The sequence below is a fragment of the Liolophura sinensis genome, chromosome 8, assembly GCF_032854445.1.
Source record: "Liolophura sinensis isolate JHLJ2023 chromosome 8, CUHK_Ljap_v2, whole genome shotgun sequence".
Lineage (NCBI taxonomy): Eukaryota > Metazoa > Mollusca > Polyplacophora > Chitonida > Chitonidae > Liolophura > Liolophura sinensis.
The window spans coordinates 58255110-58279781 of NC_088302.1; the positions used below are offsets into that span (position 1 = coordinate 58255110).

The 24672-nt window shown below is 40.6% G+C and overlaps 1 protein-coding gene across 1 annotated transcript; it reads left to right on the plus strand.

The window, feature by feature from the left end:
• Positions 1–16258: 16258 nt before the first annotated feature.
• On the plus strand, positions 16259–24374 carry LOC135473721 (delta-type opioid receptor-like). The gene is made up of 8 exons (XM_064753585.1): positions 16259–16640; positions 17345–17466; positions 18321–18442; positions 19074–19194; positions 21148–21326; positions 21622–21720; positions 23117–23174; positions 24291–24374. The coding sequence occupies exons 1-8, from the start codon at positions 16259–16261 to the stop codon at positions 24372–24374; spliced, it is 1167 nt and encodes a 388-aa protein (XP_064609655.1).
• Positions 24375–24672: the final 298 nt, after the last annotated feature.

The window sequence follows — 24672 nt, forward strand, 5'->3', positions numbered from 1 at the left end:
GGAAAATCGAACATGTAACGCGCTCATCTACACACCATACAACATACAAGAAGACAAGTCATATTCAATGAGTATCATATAATATGCACTACAGCAGTGAGAATATAATCAACGCAGCGACGACAGTGTGACAGTTGGCAAATGGTAACACTTAACCGGTTAGATACGGCCTCTTGTCACGTTACCTCAATTAGTTATACTCGAATGCATGGTGTGTTGTCATCACAGTTAACAAAGAATCACATGAAAACAGTGCAGGGGAATCAGGCCTCGGACATACTTAGTCCAGCAGCTAAATTCTGGTTTATGCAGAAATGGTGCTCTGACATCAGTCAATCAACTTGATCTCTCTCCGAAACGTAAAGATTCCATTTCATCGATGGTCCGAATGACTACAGCGCGTCCACTGTATGGCTTACTTTTAGATCTCGCCATAACTGATGCAGAGCGCTCCTTTCCTGTCCAGCTCAGCTGTTGTTGCTGATAATTATGTGATTAACAATGTGTGTAGAAATACGGGGCTTGCTCTCTGGTGGGGTGGGTTATATGTTCGTGGCGGACGTTCTGTTTAATTACATTCCGTGTCCATTTGTAAGCCATGTAAAGCCCGTTTTGGCTGGGCGCCCCATGACCTCACATGAAGTTCAGAATTAAAACTATCAAAAGGCTCCGACAAACCCTGGTGATATACACAAGACATAGTGAATATTAACTAGCTCACAGAGAAGTGAGCACGAGCAATTGAGAGGCATGGCTCTCACACAACCAATAGACGTGAACTGGATAACTACTCCGTCAGTGAGCATATCTCTTTGTCATCTTTACATCCATACTTAATATGTAAAAAAGGTGCCTCCGTGGCCGACTTGTTAGCGTGCTAGAGCAGCACATCGACTCAGTGGATTTTCTATGCCCGGTTTTCTCCCACCAATGCTGGTCGTCATGGTATATTAAGTGAAATATTCTTGAGAAAACGCCATTAATAAATATGTTAAACAGTCAGTCAATCAATCAATGTACAAACAAATTTCATATTTAAAAGAATGAAACATAAATCTGTGTCTGAGTCCCTGGAAAGAGGGAAGAGTCAAACATGGTGCCATCCCTCATGTGGATTACATAATATCCACAGCCATAAAAGTTCCGCCCGAGGTACTAGGAAGCCATCGGCAAAGATTGTGCTTAAAACAATAAAAGCTTCTAGACGCATAACGTTATTTCTATATGGTGTTTCTCCACGCCTTAGACCAGTCAGACACAAATATACAAATCGACAATTATTCAGGTATCTGACGAATTGTTGGAAAAAGTTGGAAAAATTGAAACCGTTTCGTCGGTGACAATATAGCAGAGATCCTGAAGTTGGTTTGACGGTCAGGTGACTCAGATAGTTGCCATGAAGGGACGTGGCGTGGGAGCGGGGATCGGATTACTGGTGGCTTTCGCGTAGATGAAACATTCATTAAGAAACAAATACGATAAACAAAAGAGTTTTTTACGCAGCTCTTCAAATGCAACACAAAATATCGAGTCACTTGTAATGGCGAAGAAAACACTTTATAAAACCTTTTACTTCAAATCTAACATGTACATTTGTGAACAGGTGGTGTAAATTATTTGGTCGTCAATGTTTGTTCAGCTATACATCAGAATGTCACTGATAGGTCTGTTGTCGTTGGCAGCAATGGGTTGGTTATGGTTTGTCGCTCATTTTGCCCACTGATTAGGTCACAGCTGGCTATCCATACAAGTAAGTTACATTATACTGAAAGATTTATACATTCATTGTTCGTGATGTATTGACTGTTTCGTGAGAAGAAATCATTAAGTGTTTCCAAGCATCGTCAATTAGAGCGCTCTCCACACGGTTTTGTCACAGCTGGCGATCCACACATCTCGACACTCGATGAAGTCCAATGAGCCAGTTAAAATATCCAGTGATTTACACATGCATATATGTGTTTGACGTACTTTCACATAAAAGACAATGGCATCCATGAGGACCATTGTCATTCCAAAAGTATCTGAACTATAGACCAATAAACTTTGACCTCAACTTCAAAAAAGTCTTTACCGACTATATGGCTTACGTCTCCCTAGACTCGCTGAATTCACTTACTAACGCTAAACTGAAACTTGAATTAGGCTTCATTTTTTCACAAAAATTTAAATGTTTATGCTATTTACTATGTATATGTAATGTAGATATCAGTATTTGTAGAGTATATACAGATTTTGCCGAAAGATGTTTGTAAGCAATATATATCTGGTGTGAGTATATCACTGCAAGTATGTATTTGTGACATAGGGGCAATGGTCATACACTTTTTAATGGTAATACAAGCTTGTTCTGCGAATGCGAGAAATAGATAACTACGAAGACCATGTGAGGAATCGTACTCATGTTTTTGTGTTGCTTTTTGCATGTTTCACTTAACGATGATAACTGATTGAGGTATATTATGGTGGGAGAAAACCGGGCAAAGCCCAGGGGAAAGCCCATGACCATCCGCAGGTTGCTGCAGACCATCCCACTTATGGCCGGAGAGGAAGTTAGCATCAGCTGGACTGGTTTTAAAATGACAGTGACATACATTTAGCATATCTCAGCAATATATTAAAGCCATGTGTAGCTCCTGATGTTTTAACTGTGGCTGTGTATGTGTTTTGTCGTGTACATAACAGAGGACTTTTTATGTCCTGTCTGTTTTCAATTGCAGGACTTGGTGACAGTCACTGCCTCTATTCTTCCTCTATTGTATCCCTCACCAACTCTTTTCTGTAGCGTTGTCAACTCTCCAGAAAAACCAGTATTGAATACAGTGGTTATAAACCTCAAACACACATAAACATCAAAATCCCTCAGCAAATACATCTGGCTCAGTTAAATCTTTGGAATTATTAAGATGCTGACTGAAAAGACGGCCGTCACAGGTGTCCAAGTATAACCTGTCACGATGGAGGTCTCTAATATAACCAGATAAATGATAAAAGTGCACGGTATAAAATCACACTAAATAAGCTCAGGCTACAGGAAACTGTGGGTGTAATGACTTTCGCCATATATACGTAAGATAACTGCTGGATTAAGCGGTAAGTTGGTTTACATCGATAAGGTGCTGATAGGCAATCTCTCCTTAGTTGGAAAAAGGTTCTTCTCATTGGAAACGTAACAAACGTAATACTTCCTATTACACTAGCTTATTCTCATTGGAAACGTAACAGACGTAATACTGCCCATTACACTAGATTGTTCTCATTGGAAACGTAACAAACGTAATACTGCCTATTACACTAGCTTATTCTCATTGGAAACGTAACAAACGTAATACTGCCTATTACACTAGCTTATTCTCATTGGAAACGTAACAAACGTAATACTGCCTATTACACTAGCTTATTCTCATTGGTAACGTAACAAACGTAATACTGCCTATTACACTAGCTTATTCTCATTGGTAACGTAACAAACGTAATACTGCCCATTACACTAGCTTATTCTCATTGGAAACGTAACAGACGTAATACTGCCCATTACACTAGATTGTTCTCATTGGAAACGTAACAAACGTAATACTGCCTATTACACTAGCTTATTCTCATTGGAAACGTAACAGACGTAATACTGCCTATTACACTAGATTGTTCTCATTGGAAACGTAACAAACGTAATACTGCCTATTACACTAGCTTATTCTCATTGGAAACGTAACAAACGTAATACTGCCCATTACACTAGCTTATTCTCATTGGAAACGTAACAAACGTAATACTGCCAATTACACTAGATTGTTCTCATTGGAAACGTAACAAACGTAATACTGCCCATTACACTAGCTTATTCTCATTGGAAACGTAACAAACGTAATACTTCCTATTACACTAGCTTATTCTCATTGGAGACGTAACAAACGTAATACTTCCTATTACACTAGCGTTTGAATCACTTAATTTATGGGGCGTGATATGACAAAGCCATTTCCCTGCTCCATTTTGTGGAATCATCAAAATAATAACAGTTTACATTGTCGAAAGTTAAATTATTTATCTTGTGACAGAACTCCGTAATTCTCGCCTTTGTCATTATTTCATTCCTGGATCTTTCCTTGCCCGAACACTTATGGCACTCAGCTAGTATAATTGCACTCCTCGGTTTAAATGCTGAGGTAAACTACGTAAATATAACGATTTCACGATATCCGGAGATTGTATGCTTCACAGAATGTCTAAACTGCGATAATATGGTTATTCATCAACATTTCTCATTTCCGTCTCCTGGATTGGTTTTATATTCTAAATATCGGCTAAATATGGCTCCAGCAACATGTAAGACAAAATAACATGTGAAGCGCCCTTATGGAATTTGTGGCTCCAGCAACATGTAAGACAAAATAACATGAGAAGCGCCCTTATGGAATATAAAATACATATCATAATTTAACTGAACGAAAAATGAATTACAAAATTGTACCAGAAGGTATGAATATGTCGATTGATTCAACACATTAATCATGATGTAATTTAAACGGCTGATTTCACTTCTAGTACTCGTCACGATATGGCAGAAATATTGCCGATGTAGCGTTAAGCCATAATCATTAATTCCTTTCTGCGTGTGACAATCACATGTACAGCAATCTTAAATGCTGATTTGTTCGGCTGAAATATTTTTGAGTACGACGTGAATCTACAATCAGATAAATAAATAAATAAATGTTGATCTCGAAACTCGTGCCATACATAGAATCGCGCTTCAGGATGACAGGTTAATACCAGACTCAAAATCTGATTGATGATTAGATCAGTTCTTCATAAGTACCTTGACCAGCCAAACAGAGGGAGAGCGGCATGAGTTTTTTCAGATGCTATTATTTGAATCAACAGAACGCGTTATATGTTCCGACCTTAATTCCGCAAAACTGTCATGCAGTCCACTGGAGATCACGGCGATAACCCATTGACTTTACTTAGTGCACCAGAAAGCACACCGATAACCCATTGGCTTTACTTAGTATACTAGAGAGCACGGTGATAACCTATTGGCTTTACATAGTGTACTAGAGAACACGGTGATAACCCACTGACTTTACCTCGAGCACTAGAGATCACGGCGATAACCCATTGGCTTTACTTTGTATACTAGAGAGCACAGTTATAACCTATTGGCTTTACTTAGTACACTAGAGAGCACAGCGATAGCCCATTAGCTGTACCTGGTATACCGTAGAGCACGGCAATAACCCCGCTCTCCGTTGATGGTTGATTGCAGCCCTAGAATTTCATATTTCTTTTTTAATCTCGCTTGTAATATTCGCTTATTTATTTATGTATCTACATATTTGATTGGTGTTTTACGCCATACTCAAGAATAGTTCACTTATACGAAAGGATTAGTGTTGGAAGAAACAGGATAGAGCTCGGCAGAAACCCACGACCAACTGCAGGTTGTCGTTTATTTGTGACTGCCAAAACATCGTCCTTATTTTATTCACGGATATTTTTTGATTCAAGCACAGTTGTTGCTATTGCTTTCTTTAATTTGTCCCAGCAGTACTTCAAGAATGCTTTGAGGGATTGCGTTCAGACTTGGGCAATTTTATGACATGAATCAGAGTGCGTCTGAGATTGATTTGAGAGATGTAGGTAAACTAGGTCATCTATATTTATCAGATGATAACTTTTGTTCATACAAATAAACGCGGAGTAACTTTATTATAAATCAGACAGGACTGTGGCATTATGGAGAGTACAGCTTCGATTTACTTCTCATACTTGTTGTTTTATGTCTCGATTTAAATCTAAATATTAGGTATAGGGTCATGGACTATTTTCAGCCATTAACATCATAGGATGGACGGCAACTGCTATATTAAAAGACTTACAACCTATTGACTGGCGACTATATATACAATATAGTGTTCGGACAGATATATGTTACTGACTTTCTTTTCTCCATCACGTTAACTTACGACTACATACTTATACAGTAGATTTGTTTGTATAGATATACACTGTTGACCATAAAGTTGGAATAAAATATTTTGGCCACAATCCCAGAAGTTTAATATGATTTTTCGCCTCAAAAATAATATAAGCCGACACGAATTGATGCATAATCTCTCTCTACTACGTGTACAAAAATGTTTTATTCTATACTAATATGAGATTACATAAGAGGCTCTGATGGTAGTGATAAAAAGCCCTGTGTCTGGTGCTTCTCCAGTGATCTTCATTCAGAGAGAGGTCAAATTACCTCGCGCATAACGGAGTTCTCGGTTTCGCATGGAACAAAAAGTAGTGTAGCGGGGATTCCGGCTATGCCTCGTGCTAGTCCAATGCCAATACGCCGGAGAGTGATTGCCCTCCATCAAGAAGGCTACAAACAGTCCGATGTTGCCGATTTTGTAGGCATATCGCAAAGTACAGTCAGCAAAATCATCAGACGTCATCGAGACGTGGGTCATTTGCGGCCACGTCAAACTCCAGGACGACCACGACTGACTACGAGACGGGATGACCGCCGACTGCTCAATCTCTCTCGCACAAACCGGAAAATGTCTGCGAACCATCTTCGCCGTTTGTGGCGGAGGCATTACGGAATCAATGTTTCCCGAACAACGGTGAATCGCAGATTACTTCAGCATGGTTATCGAGCAAGACGTATGACCAAATGTCCCCGCCTAACCGCCCAACATAGAGTCCAAAGGCTTCGCTGGGCTAGGGAGCACAGACAATTGCAGTTAGGGCATTGGAGACATGTGCTCTTCACGGATGAGAGTCGCTTCTTCCTGAAACCTGTGGACAGAAGGCAAAGGGTTCGTCGTTTGCGAGGAGAAAGCCTTCGAGATAACTGTGTGCAGGAAAACAATCAAGAGGGTGGCGGTTCAGTAATGGTTTGGGCCAGTATTCACTATGGTGGAAAAACGCCGTTGGTGGTGCCCGACGAAAACGTCAACGCCGTCGTGTACATTGATATCCTTGAAAACCATTGCCTTCCATACGCACGAAGGGTTTATGGAGACAATTTTCGTTTGCAAGACGACAACGCTACACCACACAGGGCCACTGCAACACGAGAATTCCTTCGGCCACAAGGGGTGGGGCAGTTACCTTGGCCATCGTGTTCCCCTGATATGAACCCAATAGAACATGCCTGGGACAAGTTAGGGCGAGCCATCAACGCACATGACAATATTGCTGAAAATCTGCAAGAACTGGCACAGACTCTGATCAATGAGTGGAACGTTCTGCCCATTGAATTCATTAACAATCTGGTCGACAGCATGCAACGACGTCTTGACGCATTGATTCGTGTCAGGGGTGGTCATACGAGATATTAATGACTGTTTCTCTTACAAACTGTATTGTCTGTAACTTATAATACGAAGGGAACAAATACGTTTATGTTTGTGATATGGAGACATTGCAGTAAAGCCTTCAATCCTTTCGTCTTGAAATGCCAGTTTTTGTTTTTACGCCGTTCTACAGCCTATAATCGATCCATTAAAGATTACAATAGGCTGATATGTGTAGAAAAGACCAACATTTGGTGTTATGCTGATATCTACGCCATAATCAAGCATTCAATACCGCGTACAATTAGAATAACTCCGAATTCAGTCGTCGAATTAATTTATTCCAACTTTATGGTCAACAGTGTATGTTACTAACATGGGTCTGATTGGGCTTTTTGATCTATTTTTATTTAAGAACAGCTAATATACGGCTATGTTTTTACCAGCTCGTCAAGATGATGTAGTTGTGTTATTGCCGACGTGATGTGAATCATTAATCATTTATTAGGTGCGTTTGTCACACATCCCTGCACTCACAAATGACATCATAAGAATAGCCAGGCAGAAACCAGCCACTAATTATAGTTAAGCTTGGATCATATCATAAATGTAATCGCCATCTACAAGAAAATCAATGTAAACATGAAGGTGGGGCAGCAGCATTCCGCCTTCCTTTGGATATCCTTTAACACAAAAACAACTAAGATTCACCTCTACGGCGCTATTGATTAGTCCTGGCGTAGCCGTACAACGTCGGTCCATCGGAATAAATGGTGGCACAGGATTGAGGAGCAGAATGGCATTATCTGTAATGCTACCGTCATCTGTGTCTAATTACAGGTGTATCTTGTGACACTTAAGATTTCAGGGACATAGTTAACGGGAAAGGTAGGCATGCGCAGCATTGTCTGGAGCGTTACACTGTGTCAATTTGTCTTGTAGAGGCAACGTGAATTTTCTGGAAACCCAAGACCTTGTGATTATCCAATCATAATATCTAGTTGTATGGTTGACGATTATAAACTATCATGAACTGCAGAAAAATACCTTTTCATTGCCATACACACGAAGTACATGGAATTAGGTGTTAAGATGTTGTGATAAACCACTGCGGTTCAGTATTTCCTGCACACAAAATACAATTAGACGCAAACAGTGAACCAAAACACATCTGTTTTTTTTACGGATGCTCATTCTATTGCAAGTTCAAATGTATTCTTAACAGAATAAATTGTTTCCCAAAATCAGGTGCAAGTAGTTGTTTGCAAACAATAACATGGTATTCATCAATATCGCTACTTAATAAGCCGCCGGGATGCTGCACCGAAAAGGAATTTTCCAGGGTTTACGAATAAATTTTTATCATCATGGGTTAAACCGAATTCAAGCATCAACAAAAAGCAGAAGGAGGATATTATCCGCCGATACTCTAAGACGTCCTCTGAGGGATGCAGGCTAATATCCGCCGATGCCATTAGACGTCCTCTCAGAGATGCAGGCTAATATCCGCCGATGCCCTTAGACGTCCTCTGAGGGATGCAGGCTAATATCCGCCGATGCCATTAGACGTCCTCTCAGAGATGCAGGCTAATATCCGCCGATGCCCTTAGACGTCCTCTGAGGGATGCAGGCTAATACCGCCGATGCCATTAGACGTCCTCTCAGAGATGCAGGCTAATATCCGCCGATGCCCTTAAACGTCCTCTGCGGGATGCAGGCTAATATCCGCCGATGCCATTAGGCGTCCTCTACGGGGTGCTGGATAATATCCGTCAATACCCTTAGACCTCCTCTGCGGGATGCAGGCTAATAACTGCCGATACTCTTAGACGTCCTCTGCGGGATGCTGGCTAATATCTGCCGATACTCTTAGACGTCCTCTGCGAGATGCTGGACTTCACTGTCATCGAAAGTGACGTTCGCACGTACACAGCAATATCTGTGAATTCAACATAAATTATTGTTTGATAGAAGCTACTTGTCTAATGCGCTCTTCCACATTTTTGTGGACTCGACAAGGACACGTCGTGTGGTCAGTGCGTACACCCACGCAGTGGGGAACTGAAATGGTACAACAAGTGAAACATTCCAGCATTGCAAGGCGTAGTTCTCTGTGGCTGTCTGTGGTAAATCGGTAACACTTGTGATGGAATTTCAACAGCCGCTTTCAGTTCTAAACCAGATATTTTTCCAATTTAGGACCAGAGATTGCATGGTTTATTTCATTTTCAAAAACAGACAAAAAGGCGGGCTTTGTTTTGGGCTGTTCAGTATATGACTCTAGTGAGTGCTATTCCCCAGCCGACAGGGAAGAGAAAGTTCGTCACCCTACTACATGTATGTTGTATACATGTAAATTCTTTTGATATACATGTGTATTAAAACATACATGGTTTATATTCCGGAATCAATCAAACCTCTTACACGTGTTTTTTTGCATGTAAATAATTTTAGTTCAGAGTATGCCTATTGAGAGATTGTGACGTTAATTGTAAAAATAAATTCTCGAATATTAATGTAATTAACAACACAGTTCTAAAACGTGATGAACAGCTCTAAAACTTGATGAACTGGACACAATATGTTTGTATGAACAATGTCAGATACATGTCGATAACGGGGCGGATGGGGCTTCCGCGCCCGAGAGGATTAGCGCGCCAGCAATGGTGCAATGGCCCACGACCCTTCCACCTATGCGGTCGCGTGTAAGTTCAAGTTTGGTGTCCTGTTCTGCCGTGGGGAGGTCTGTTTGCAACCTGCGGATGATCGTAGGTTTATCTGTTCTGTTCTTTGTCCAGTTTCCTCACATCATAATATTGGCCGCCGACGTATAAGTGAAATATTCTTAAGTACGGCGCAAACCAGCACACATATAAATAAATGAATAATGGGGCGGATCGTGGCCAAGCTTGTGTTTTATACACATGGACACACGAGGTGTTGGTCCAGTCCCGGTTGCGTACAAGGAATCCCTAATATTCTACGCTTTATCAGGCCACGGTGTCATTAATGAGGCGAAGCCGTTCGAGTGATCTTACATTCAGTTATATTTGATCGAGTTTGCTCAGACCATGAACATCTTGGAGTCACACGTGGGGGGAGTTAATCAATTATGTGCCAACTGTGTGTGGTTTAACCTGTACGTCTCTGTAACCGATTCTTTCTTCCAATTTTGCCAATGTCTATGAAGAGACCAATTACTGACTACAACTCTAAACTCATATCCAGCAACACATGGTACGATGTAATACAATATTAATTGACTGACAGATTGTAAGTCACCATTAAATAAATTCATCGTGAAATGCCGTGAAATTAGACAAGAGGGACAAGAAGAGAGTAAACCTGCATGGTAAGTACAAAAAGAAAAGCATGGAAGGCGGTCGCCAATGTCGTCAAACCGTTGTTAAGCCAGTTACTATATTTTGAAAGCCTGTAGATGAGATTTCATAAGATTAGCCACTTACCTTTTACCAATATGATGTGCATAAATGTATGTCACCTGTGGGAATGTTTGTCAGTAACTTGTCACAGGTCGGTGTTTTACCTGGGCACTCCGGTTCCCTCCGCCAATATGCTTCATATATCTGTATGTCATATGTGGAAATGTTCGTCAGTAACTTGTCACAGGTCGGTAGTTTACCTGGGCACTCCGGTTCCCTCCGCCAATATGCTGTGTATATCTGTATGTCACATGTGGGAATGTTCGTCAGTAACTTGTCACTTGTCTCCACCAATAAGCTGTGTATATCTGTATGTCACATGTGGGAATGTTCGTCAGTTATTTGTCACTTGTCTCCACCAATAAGCTGTGTATATCTGTATGTCACATGTGGGAATGTTCGTCAGTTATTTGTCACTTGTCTCCACCAATAAGCTGTGTATATCTGTATGTCACATGTGGGAATGTTCGTCAGTTATTTGTCACTTGTCTCCGCCAATATGCTGTGTATATCTGTATGTCACATGTGGGAATGTTCGTCAGTTATTTGTCACAGGTCGGTGTTTTACCTGAGCCCTCCGATTGCCAGCGTACATTCTTGAGTAGGACATCAAACAACAGTCTAAAATAAAAAAAAATATCTCAGAATTCCTGAATTCCTAAATACATAAGGTATTTCCAATGTTGTTTAAACTATTTAGTTTTACACATATTTCCACACACTCTTTTCATAACTATTGATTGATTAACTGATCCGTTCACTTAGTTTGTTTGGTGGATGTCCACCGAGGATAAAGGTCATTCGGATTAGAGTTACCGTTTTTTGATAATTTCTCATGCGCATGTTTGGGTGACACAAGTAGCTGTATTGGGTGTTTACGGTCTGTGCTATATAATTATCTCCACCCGGCGGCTGTCAGTGAACTAAGAAACAGAAAACATGCGCTGATATGTGAATATCACATGCTGTGTAATTATCGAAGTTATAGATTGTGGGTTCAGCTATGTTTGCAGCCATTGATTAGAGGACAAGGAGAGTTGACGTCGGATAAAAATTGCTGGTCATCATAATATTTGGCCGAACTCGTGGTTATGATCACAATGGTCAACACGGGCACATATAAGCCGCACGGGATGATGTCCGAATGACAGTCACCCGATCACCGATTGCTGCAGATAGACCATCAAGGTAAGCCCAGGCTTCTTTCTTGTACACAGACATCACGTGCCAGACTACATGTATTTTAGTTAAATTAGGTAACCCGTTATTGTTTTCCATATCAAGTCGGCTTAAGTGTTGACAAAATGCTATTAAGAATAACATTTTTATTTATTGATCTTGAACTACTTTACTGCCACTTTTTTATTTATTTGGACCCCTCTTACCGGTTATTCTTATGTCAGAAAGTATCTGGTAACAATGGAGTAATTAACCATGTTAAAAGTTTACTAAACCGGAACAACATATTTACTTTGTACAATGCCCTTTCGCAAACTTATCATATTGCATCTTTGGTGAAATGCGCATCTAACATAGTTAAACTATCCGTGTTATAACTATCTCCAAAAGCTTAGAACGTTCTGCGTCTATATTTTTAAAATATAATGTCTTGCAAATCGTAAAACTAAGTGATTTTCACACTTTATTATACGCTTACTGATGGTTTAATCATATCAATTTGGTTCCTAGAGTCTGGCAACCAATGCATAGAAGGACATCAGATGTTCATTTTTGCTGAAAGCCCCATTGCTGTCAACAATCTTAAAATTGTGGAACGCATTGCCTTACATGTAAATTATGAAAGATATTATTTCCATTTCATTGTTCAAGGATAAAATAAAGAGATCTTAGCACCAATAAACTGTTATATACAATATACAATATGTGTGTGTGTGTGTGTGTGTGTGTGTGTGTGTGTGTGTGTGTGTGTGTGTGTGTTTGTGTGTGTGTGTGTGTGAGTGTGTGTGTGTGTGTGTGTGTTTGTGTGTGTGTGTGTGTGTGTGTGTGTGTGTGCATATCAAGGAAAAGTAACTTCTGCAAATGTCACCAGTACTCTGAACCAGCATATAGCTATTATTTTATACATCTATTACATTCATTTTCGGGATAGAACAAACAAGCCCTTGGGGTTTTTATTTTTGCGAGTATATTATTCTTCATATTACTTGTAAAATATTGATGGATTAAAATGCAATAAAGTGTATAACAGAAGTGTATATTTTTTAAACGATTTGATTAGCCTATATTGATAATATAGCAAATAATAATCACTCTAGCAGCTCGAAGCAGTCGCTGCCTTGCCTGCGTTTGTAGCCGTGGGGAATCCCTGCTGTTGCCATGACACTGCAAGCTCGAGCTCCAAAAACTGGGTCATTAAATCAAAGAAATGAACATTTCACTTGTCAACTTTGAAGTAAATCTTAATTCTTTACTGTACGAACGGAAATGCGCGTCTAAATTCTTTCACTTTGGCAGAGCTGCATCAAAAATAATTATGCCTTCTACTTTCGTATACTATTGGGGAAATGCAACGAAACGATCAGTCGATAATGAGAGTAATCAAGCAGATAGGAACTATGAAAATATTACAACAACCTTTTGAAAATATTCCAACTTTCTCACTTAATTGAATATTTTGGAAAATGTAAATAGGATTAGATATTTTGCTAATGCATCAAACAACATACTCAATGAAATTCTCTTCCTAACAGATTTTGTGATAGGCTCTTTTGCACCATCTTTTGTACAATTCCTAAAGAACAAAATCCAGGAAAATGCAAGATAGCCTTGATAACCTTGGTAACGGGCCATATGGACAAACAATACTGACCAAGTTTATGTGATATCATGACTACAAAGTTATTGAGCAAATATTCAGCCTATATATCGGCCTTGAGCTGCTGTAACAAGCTTCCAATGCCATGTTATGTGATAAACCCTCATAAGCCAGTAATTTAAAATTGTACCAAAAGATATGCTATTATCAGGTTTAAATATCTGTATGTGTACATGTATGAAAAAAAAACGAAACCTTCTCAAATTTCTACAACGTTGTATTCCAACTGCAGTTTCGAACTTTCGTTCTCTTCAGGAATACTGAGTGTTAGTGTATGTATGCTTGGGTTTAACGTCGTATTTAAATATCTATAACATGTGTTAATACCAGATTTAAATGTCTGTGATATCATTCTGTCCATGCCCATGCACCTAATATCCACAAAACTAAATATAAATTCGTTATGCATCGCTTTATGGTTTTGAGTTTCATGTTCACCCAACGGAAAACATCTAGTATGAATAATTTCTTGTAAACTGGAAAAAAGAAATGGAATAGGATCGCTGCAGAATTCCATGGCATATAGTTTTCCCATACAGTTCCATGGGATAGATGCAGAATTCCATGACATATAGTTTTTCCATATAGTTCCATCGGTTCGATCCATAAGTTCTCGGCACATAGTTTTTCCATATAGATAACTGATCGCTCCATAAGCCTTTGGCACATCGTGTTTCCATATAATTTTATCGGTTCGTTGCGGAATTCCAAAGTATTTAGTTTTTCCATATAGTTCCATCGGATCGTTGCAGAACTCCTTGACATATAATTTCTTCATACAGTTCCATTGGGTCGTTCCGCTGTGTGGTTTCATGGCTTTACGGAATCCCTTCACCCTTCCATCGTTTCACTCTAGCAGCCCTGTCCTCGTGTTAACTGAGCAACAGAAGAATAAATCACAGTTAATTGCGGTAGACATCTCAATCTGCACACGTAATTCGTGGCATCTACGAGTTGCCTTATCATACGGTCCAGGTGGCCAATTTGATCATCTGGAACATTAATCTTGCTGAAGATTCTTTTATTCTTACTTTCTTTTCAGCATGTGGTGTGTTGGTATAATCACAGCAGTGATTTTTACTTTAGGTGAGTATTCAGATTTTGTGGGTATTATTTCGAATTTCATTGCATATCTTTGATAACACATACACGGCTTTAATAACACATGCACCACGTTGATAACACTTACATAACTTTGATAAATAAGTATATCTTGTATAATTATTAATGAAAGTTGTGATCAGATGGTGTTGTATGAACACAAAAGCGAATCCATACATTCTAAGGCGTACATGTGTAGATTTTAGCGTCCATGTGCCGTTTGGCATACGTGTAGAGTTTGGCGTGCATGTGTAGTTTGGTGTACGTGAAGAGTTTGGCGTGCATGTGCAGTTTGGTGTACGTGAAGAGTGTGGCGTGCATGTGCAGTTTGGCCTACGTGAAGAGTTCGGCGTGCATGTGCAGTTTGGCGTGCCTGTGAAGATTGGCGTGCATGTGCAGTTTGGTGTAGATGTGAAGGTTGGCGTGCATGTTTAGTTAGGTGTACGTGTGAAGATTGGCGTGCATGTGCAGTTTGGCATACGTGTGGAGGTTGGCGTGTATGTTCAGTTAGGTGTCCGTGTGAAGATTGGCGTGCATGTGCAGTTTGGTGTACGTGTGAAGGCTGGCGTGTATGTTCAGTTAGGTGTCCGTGTGAAGATTGGCGTGCATGTGCAGTTTGGTGTACGTGTGGAAGTTGGTGTGCATGCTCAGTTAGGTGTACGTGTGAAGATTGGCGTGCATGTAGAGTTCGGCGTACGTGTGGAGATGGCGTGCATGTGCAGCTTGGCGTACTTGTGGAGGTTGGCCTGTATGTGTCAGTTTGGTGTACGTCTGGAGGTTGGATTGCATGTACAGTTTAACATACGTCTGTAGGCTGGCACGCATGTGCAGTTAGGCGTACGCGTGGAGTTGGCGTGCATGTGCAGTTTGGCGCACGTGTGGAGGTTGGCTCACGTGCAGTTTGGTGCACGTGTGAAGGTTGGAGTGTATGTGCAGTTTGACGTACGTGTGGAGGCTGACGTGAATGTGCAGTTTGGCGTACTTGTGGAGGTTGGCGTGCATATGCAGTTAGGTGCACCTGTGGAGGTTGGCATGCATGTGCAGTTTGCTGCACGTGTGGAGGTTGACGTGCATGTGCAGCTTGGCGTACTTGTGGAGGTTGGTGTACATGTGCAGTCTGGTGCGCCTGTGGAGGCTGGCTTGCATGTGCAGCTTGGTGTACGTGTGGAGTTTGGCGTGCATGTAGAGTTTGGTGTACACGTTAACATTAGTGTTCATGTACAATTTGGTGTACGTGTGGAGGTTGGCTTGCATGTGCAGTCTGGTGAACGCGTGAAGATTGCCGTGCATGTGCAGTTTGGCGTACTTGTGGAGGTTGGCTTGCATGTTTAGTTTGGTGTACGCATGAATATTGCCGTTCATGTGCAGTTTGGTGTACGTGTGGAGGTTGGCTTGCATGTGCAGTTTGGCGGAATGGAACGGATGTGTCCATTTACGGTTACTTTTTGCCAAGATAAACGATAAACGTTACCCAGCATTTTTCTCTTCATAATTTTCCCCTTTTCTTCTGTCCAGTTCTATGTAGATCAGGCGTTGACGGGATTTCCCTCACAAACTCGACACCTGACCAACAAAACAGCTCCATGACTACAGACGCGCCCCTCACGACAGAGAACTTTATCCTAATTGACATTTCGGAGATCGGTAGACTGTTACGATCACTGAAGCTTCGACCTATAGGCAGATTTGAAAATAAGCCGGTATTTGTCGACAGGAACAACACCAGATATCTGGTCGTAATGAAGCCCATGGAGAAGCAGATTCAAGAACTCCATGAAAAGTTAGCAAATAACACAGATAATGGGCTAGTCTGTGTAACGGGGATTTGCATGGACACCGATAGTGCTAAAAGTTACATGGACAAATTGGCAGCAAAGGTAGCGATATCAGTGTCACCTTCTGAGTTGTTGCCGTTCTCGCTAATGGTAACCACTTTTATAGCCGTGGCTGTCCTGGGCATCATAGGTAAGATGTTTCAAATTTATACTTCTCGTTAAATTTTAAATTTATTTGATTGATCTCTAACAAAGTAATCAAGAATCTTCCACTTATGTTGTGGTAGTCGTTTTTATTGGTGAATAAAACCGGGTTCTTGATTTCAATTTTATAGCAAGGTCTTTGCAAGTGTGTCACGAAAGTCTAAATATAAAAGTTGTGTCGGTAGCTCAAATGGCTCTTGTGAAAGACAGAGGGGTTACTTCGTGGAATTCGAACTCATGCCGTCTGTTCAAATCCAACTCTTGTTGATTACGCTGCACCCACAAGGTTTGTCACGTAGTTCGGTAGATGCAGTGGCTTCGACTGGGCTCGGTCTGAGTCCTTCTACAAAATCACCTTAAGTCAGTTTAACTCAGGGGTTACCAGATACTTGTATTTGGGGAAAAGACAGTGGCATAAGCCGGGCAGTTCATTCATAAACCTGCCCGGTGTCGTTTATCGGTGACTCAGTTCAACTCATGGGGTTTACCAGGTACCTGGGGAAGGCAAGTGGCATTAGCCGGGCAGTCCATGCATAACCTTGATCGTTGTCATTTATTGGTGGCTCAGTTAAACTCAGAGGGGTACCTGGGGAAGGACAATGGCATAAGCGGGCCAGTCCATTCATAACTTTGATCGTTGTCATGTGTAAGTATCTAGTAACTCTGAAAGAACTCTTTTATTTATTTAAGGAAATGTCTTGATCATTACGGGAGTGGGTTGTAGAAAAACCCTTCGGAACTCTACAAGCGTCTTCCTCTGTGGACTGGCAGTGTTCGACATCTTTGTGCTAGCACTGGGTTTGCCATTACAGGTAATGTAAAATATATTTGAAATGTTATAATTTAGCAAATTAAAATGTATTTAGGGATGGGTAAACCGGAACCTAAAAGTAACGTCATACAGCATAAGAGGCGACACAGGACACTATATTTGATTGGTGTTTTACGCCGTATTCAAGAATATTACACTCACACGATGGCGACCAGCATTATGGTGGGTGGAAACCGAGCAGAGCCCCGGGAAACCCACGACCATCAACATATTGTTGGCAGACCTTCCCACGTATGGAGAGAAAGCCAGCATGAACTAGACTTGAGCTCACAGCGGACGCATTGGTGAGAGACTCATGGGTTATTGTGCCGCAATGGCGTGCTAACCCATTCAGTCGGTATTCAGTTTAGGTCACAAGATAATACATATAAGTAGATACATTAAGTCAGACCAAACAGTATAAGTTAGCACAAGGAAATCGAAACGCAGCATAAGCTGGAACATAGGACAGTCGGTGTGTAGCAAATGCTGGAACATAGGACAATCAATATGTAACTAATTTTGGAACATAGGACAGTCGACATGTAGTGTATGTTGGAACACGAGACAGTTGACATGCAGCAAATGTTGGAACATAGTACGGTCGGCATGTAGCAAATGAACAGGACAGGGCTCCTTCAAACTCCTCTACTTGTTTCCACAGGAGAGTAGTGAGAAAAGGCCTTGGGAGTTTGAATAGCAATAAGAGTGAAAAGAGTGATACCCGATTAGCGTTTTTTTATTATCTGGAGTAGACCTGTAGTCTGCCATGCAGGCTTAGACTCATGGTAGCTAAATTCCACTTTGCACTTCCTGTGCCGCCTGATAAACGGTTCATTGTCTGCATTTCTTCAGGTGGTCAAAGTTTTCTTTGCGGTGCAAAGCATCAACGCAGACGTATGCAGAGCGTACGAGTTTATGAGACACTTTTCCATCATCACCTCAACACTCACTATGACAGTGATGTCCATTGAACGGTGAGTCCACATATTTGCTTAACCTAGGGTCTCCTTTGGAGTTGTATTTTGTAAGGATCTATTTTTATTCTCTTGTATATTTGAATGAAAACCGTTTTGTCCAATAAATGTTTAATACTCATTCCACGGTTTACATTTCTGTGTTAAGATGATTCACTGATTTTAAGTGATTCACCTCAGTGTTTCAGATGTTCATGCTCAAAGATGCTCTTTTCTGTGTTAAGGTGTTTTAAGTAATCCACCTCAGTGTTTCAGATGTTCATGCTCAAAGATGCTCTTTTCTGTGTTAAGGTGTTTTAAGTGATTCACATCAGTGTTTCAGATGTTCATGCTCAAAGATGCTCTTTTCTGTGTTAAGGTGTTTTAAGTGATTCACCTCAGTGTTTCAGATGTTCATACTCAAAGATGCTCTTTTCTGTGTTAAGGTGTTTTAAGCGATTCCTCTCAGTGTTTCAGATGTTCATGATGTTCATCAAAGATGCTCTTTTCTGTGTTAAGGTGTTTTAAGTGATTCCTCTCAGTGTTTCAGATGTTCTAGCTCAAACATGCTCTTTTCTGTGTTAAGGTGTTTTAAGTGATCACCTCAACAATTCCGATGTTCATACTCAAAGATGCTCTTTTCTGTGTTAAGGTACATCGCGATCTGTCATCCTCTGAAGGCTAAATCATATTGTACCGTGAAGAATGCTCGAAATTGTACCGCTGGGATATGGGTCGTGTGCATTGGCTGTTGTATTCCTCTTGTAGTCGCAGTAAGTCACTAGAGTGGAAGAATAGAGCTGAGGTGACGTTGCCCTGATCTATGTCCAGGACGATAGATACTCAACAGGGCATATGCCAAGCTGCATCCCACTACGTCTCATGATCACAAGGAAGGCCTGTTATCCCCATCCCTTAAGGCACGCCCACAGAAAATACATGATAAAGCTAGGAGGAAACGAAATGAAAATCTCTGATTTCGACGCCATGATATATCAATCACAACAACATATATGAGATATTAGAAGAGAAGTAGAACTGCATAAACCAATGGCATTCCAAACGTATGAATTTGTAAAATAAGCAGATAAACCAACGGCTATTTGGCATTCCAAATAGATGAATTTCTACCATTAACAGATAAACCAACGGCTATTTGGCATTCCAAATGTATGCATTTGTACAATAAACAGATAAACCAACGGCTATTTGGCGTTCTAAATGTATGCATTTGTACAATAAACAGATAAACCATCGGCTGTTTGGCGTTCTAAATGTATGAATTTGTACAATAAACAGATAAACAAACGGCTATTTGGCGTTCTAAACGGATGAGTTTGTACAATTAACAGATAAACCAACGGCTACTTGGCATTCCAAACGGATTAATTTGTACAATTAACAGATAAACCAACGGCTATTTGGCGTTCCAAATGTATGAATTGTTACAATAAACAGATAAACCAATGGCTATTTGGTGTTCTAAATGTATGAATTTGTACAGTTAACAGATAAACCAACGGCTGTTTGGCGTTCCAAATGGATGAATTTGTACAATAAACAAATAAACCAATGGCTATTTGGCGTTCTAAATGTACAATTTTGTACAATAAACGGATAAACATCTGGCTATTTGGCGTTCTAAATGTACAATTCTGTACAATAAACAGATAAACCAATGGCTATTTGGCGTTCTAAATGTATGAATTGGTACAGTTAACAGATAAACAAACGGCTGTTTGGCATTCTAAATGTATGAATTTGTATAATAAACAGATAAACGCGCGAGAACGGTGGCCGTCCTCGTGCCCTTGTCCCGCGGTCCAATAGCCGCGGCCCGCGGAACGAGAGCGGAGCAAATCGAGCTCGAATGGTACTGTCCTCGTGCCACGGGCCGCCACACGTGGGGCGAGGGGACGAGAGCGGTACCGATCTCAAGAAGCGGCCCGCGACCACGTGATGTAGACCTACGTGCTATAGATCAATAGTAGTAATCTGGAGGGCAACCCGCTGACAGAAACAAATGTTGGTAAATTAACGTAACTTGTTCAATGACAAGTTAACATAAATTCATCTCCACAAATGTATCAGTTTGTTTAACGGTTTGCACTTGTATTAGTTATACCAAAGATTCTAGTTCGTGTCGCTTTTCTCTAGATCTTTGTTGTGTATCCAGATAGTTTTTTTTAAACAAAAACATATACGTAAACACGTTTACTTTGCATGTGCGCATTTATATCGGTGTGTATGTGTATCTGCGCGAGCATCCTCGGTCAGGCCAGTTTGGCCGAGAACAACCTCTGGTCCAGGATTCATGTGTTTCATTATACTGACAGTACATATGTAATTCTTATTGGTAGCCTCTACAACTTTGTCCATTTCATAAGTCTAGTGCAAGGTTTAAAAATGATCCCGATAAACCCACCAATTTCTGTCAGCGGACTACCCTCCACATTACTTCTATTGATCTATAACACGTTGACCTACGCCTACAACACCAGAACAGAATGTGGTTTATTTGTGTGCAAAAATAAATTTAATGGATAGTGAATTGTAAAATATTTAATTAACTAATAATTTTGTGTGGCGCAGTTCAGTATGTACTAATTCCTACTTTTCAAATGATGTTAAAACTAAAAAAAGTAATAGATTAAATATGAATTAAAATAAACAAGAATTTAGCTGATTTAATGTTAAACCATTTGTTTTTTTCATATAATCACTAGGACTACACGGGCAAGGGTGGATGTGGTGCACCGTACCGGGATCTGTCAATGCTGATCGTGTACCATGTTGCTGTATCTATTGCCGTGTTTGGACTACCACTCATGGTCATGTTACCACTGTATCTCAGGATTTTCATTGTGTTATGGTTAAGTAGCCAAAAAGCCGAAGAAATGAAGAGGTATGTGAAATTGGTAAATAAAACGATGGGATGAAGTCTTTAATAGCATTACCGTTCAAAGTTAAATATGTAAATACTGACCTTTTTATTATTAGTCAGTCTGTCAGCTTGGTCTATCAGTGGCAATATACTGACGTGACATTACCACATTTCTGTATGTCTACCTGCAGGCCAAGGTCAGTCACATTACCACAATTCTGTATGTTTACCGACAGGTCAATCCCATCACCACAATTTTGTATGTCTACTGACATGTCAAGGTCAGTCACATCACCACATTTCTGTATGTCTACAGACAGGCCAACGTCAGTCACATCACCACATTTCTGAATGTCTGCCGGCAGGTCAAGGCCAGCCACATCACCACATTTCTGTATGTTACGGGCAGGCCAAGGTCAGTCACATCACCACTTTTCTGTATGTCCACCGGCCAAGAATGAGTCATATTACCACATTTCTGTATGTCTATCGACAGGTCAAGGTCTGTCACATTTCCACATTTCTGTATATCTACGGGCAGGCCAAGGTCCGTCACATCACCACATTTCTGTATGTCTACCGACAGGCCAAGGTCAGTCAGTTCACCACAATTCTATTTGTCTACCGACAAGCCAAGGTTACTCACATTACCACATTTCTGTATGTGTAAGGACAGTTCAAGGTCTGTCACATCACCACACTTTTGTATGTCTACCTGCAGGTCAAGGTCAGTTACATTACCACATTTCTGTATGTATACCGACAGGTCAAGGTCAATCACATCACCACATTTGTGTATATCTACCTGCAGGCCAAGGTCAGTCACATCACCACAATTCTGTATGTCTGCCGGCAGGTCAAGCTCAGTTGCATCACCACACTTCTGTATGTCTACCGATAGGTTTAAGTCAGTCACATCACCACATTTCTGTATGTCTACCGATAGGTTAAGATCAGTCACATCACCACATTTCTGTACGCCTACCTACAGGTTAACTTTCTGGTGAACAATTTTTAAGTAATATTTTAATTATGGGAAAAACTCATGGTGACGTCAGAATACGTGCACACCAGATATAAAGTTCATGAAGACCACCATAGAATGACAATCTCAGGTTTAACCTCTGTTTGTCGACACATTTACTGGCAAATTAAAATGGCTAGATTCACATACTGTTTGCTTTTGAACATTGAGCTTTAATTGAAAATTAGTACTTATCACGACTGTGGAGCAGAATTTTATTTATGAGAACATCCTATAGCTTGGCAAAACACAATTGCATTGCCGAAGGAGACAGCCAGGCGGAAACCCACGACCATCCGCAGGTTGCTGCCAGACCTTCCCGGAGGGGAAGCCAGCATGAGCTGGACTTGAACTCACAGCGACCGCATTGGTGAGAGACACCGGGGTGATTACGCTGCGCTAGCGCGCTAACCGCTTGAGCCACGGAGGCCCCCAATCACATAATAACCTGTACATGGACTTTTATGAATTCGGCCCTAGAAATCTACCTGCGGGTACTGCAGAAAGTGATTCGCCTGTAAGTCGTACAATCAGAGAATTTCAAAGAGTGATTTTTATTTTTTTTACGTGATTGCTTTTCTTAATTAGTCTCACTCTTAGCTTTACTATTTATTTCCGTTTTGTTTTCATCATATTTAATTGATTACTACAGATCTTAACGATGGGAAAATGTTATTATTGTTAAATACATATACATGTTTTTATGTTTTCAGCGAGTCAAAATGTACCCATGTAACAGTTTTGATAAAATTTGTTGTAATATATAAATTTTTCTTTACTTTTTCAGCCAGTCAGATGCAACCAATCCCATGAATAGCGACTCGAGTGTCAATATGCGTAAACAGGTAATGTGATCAACATGTTCAACGATTTATCCAGTTAGATGAAACATAGAATAGGCCTACTCAGTTAACTTCTGTAAACCGTTCTCTCGCACAATTGTAAATTTTTGCAAAAATGAGGAGTTGTTAGTCTTGGAAGGCTGTTGTGAAAGACGGGTACACAGTACAGTGTCAAAAACGCACATCTACATAAGTTTGGTTATCAGCAGTGTACAAATTGTCGAATTTGTGTAACTCATACCGCTGATACGCATGAGATTGTGGATATGCAAATTTCCACACACTCGTTCTAGAGAGTGTAGCAGAGCTAGTTGTAAACCTTTGTATATCCAGGGGACGTTTACTTCTACCATTCCTAGAGTTGGCATAAGGGTCATGTATCTGTGCGTGGTGCGTGTGGTTTGACAGCATTGTGTTTGGTGAGTTCCACTTACAAGTGCTAAAGAGCTTTGGTGCACGAGTTAGCCTTCTGATGACTGCGTCTGTGTGGAAGAAATGTCTGGTTATTAAACTATATACCTAAGCATCACACAACGATGTACTGTCACCCAGTTTTGGACCCTTTGATTTTCAATCTATAGTCAAACATTCCATTCCAGAACGTTATCATAAGTTGTTTAACGATTTAAAACTTATTGTGTAACTTATTGTGTAAATGGCTACACTATGATATCACTTTACAAACTGGATAAACATCAGAACACTGCTCTGGGAAAATGAAGATATCTTTGTTTGTAGGTAATCAAAATGCTTGCAGTTGCGCTGGTAGTATTCATCTTGTGTTGGGGACCAGCTATGCTCTATGATCTGGTAATGAATATATACCAGTGGAAAGACCTTGTGGTTGTTTTTGGGTCGGCGAGAGTGTCCATTGCTCTAAATTCACTTGGGATATGCAACAGCTTCTTCAACCCTCTGATTTACTTCACGTTTTCCCGGTAAGTTTTCTTACAGTGTTTCACATGTAGAGTATTGTTAGTCCGAAGGCGATCTTTATCTGCGGTAGTACATCAACCAATATATGTCCCAGGTTTACTCTATCCCTAATGATTTATTGTCAAATCAAATCCAATTAAATCAATAAATCAGTACAGCATAGCGTATTGCTTTTTCTTGCAGACAATTTCGGAAGTATGTGCTGAGTCTGTGTCCGTGCTCACCACATCGGCAAAAGGGAAACAAGACGGAGAGGTCACGTGGTAGCGTTAAGACAACGAGCACCTCACAACTCTCTGAATCATATGAGTTTAGACAAAGCTCACACTGAGTCGGAGTACCGACCAGCCGACGGTGTGATAAAACAGAGCCGTTAAAACTTTTGATTGGCTAATTGGTTTCCACTCAGCAGTTCAACAGAGCTTTAAGACATTTGGAAGTTGGTAATGTGGACGTAGGTCAATTTCGGGACCCGATGAATGTGTGTTGCATCCATATTTTAAAAACGTTGACAATTCTGTTACCGGTCGTCAGAAAACGTGAGAAATATGTGGTTTTGCGACTC

Excerpts from the sequence above, each read along its gene's own strand:
- LOC135473721 (XM_064753585.1), top strand. The coding sequence starts at position 16,259 with ATGACTACAGACGCGCCCCTCACGACAGAGAACTTTATCCTAATTGAC. Across the intron at positions 18,443-19,073 it reads ACAGTGATGTCCATTGAACG|GTACATCGCGATCTGTCATC; the intron begins GTGAGTCCACAT and ends TTCTGTGTTAAG. Across the intron at positions 23,175-24,290 it reads GTGTCAATATGCGTAAACAG|ACAATTTCGGAAGTATGTGC; the intron begins GTAATGTGATCA and ends TTTTTCTTGCAG.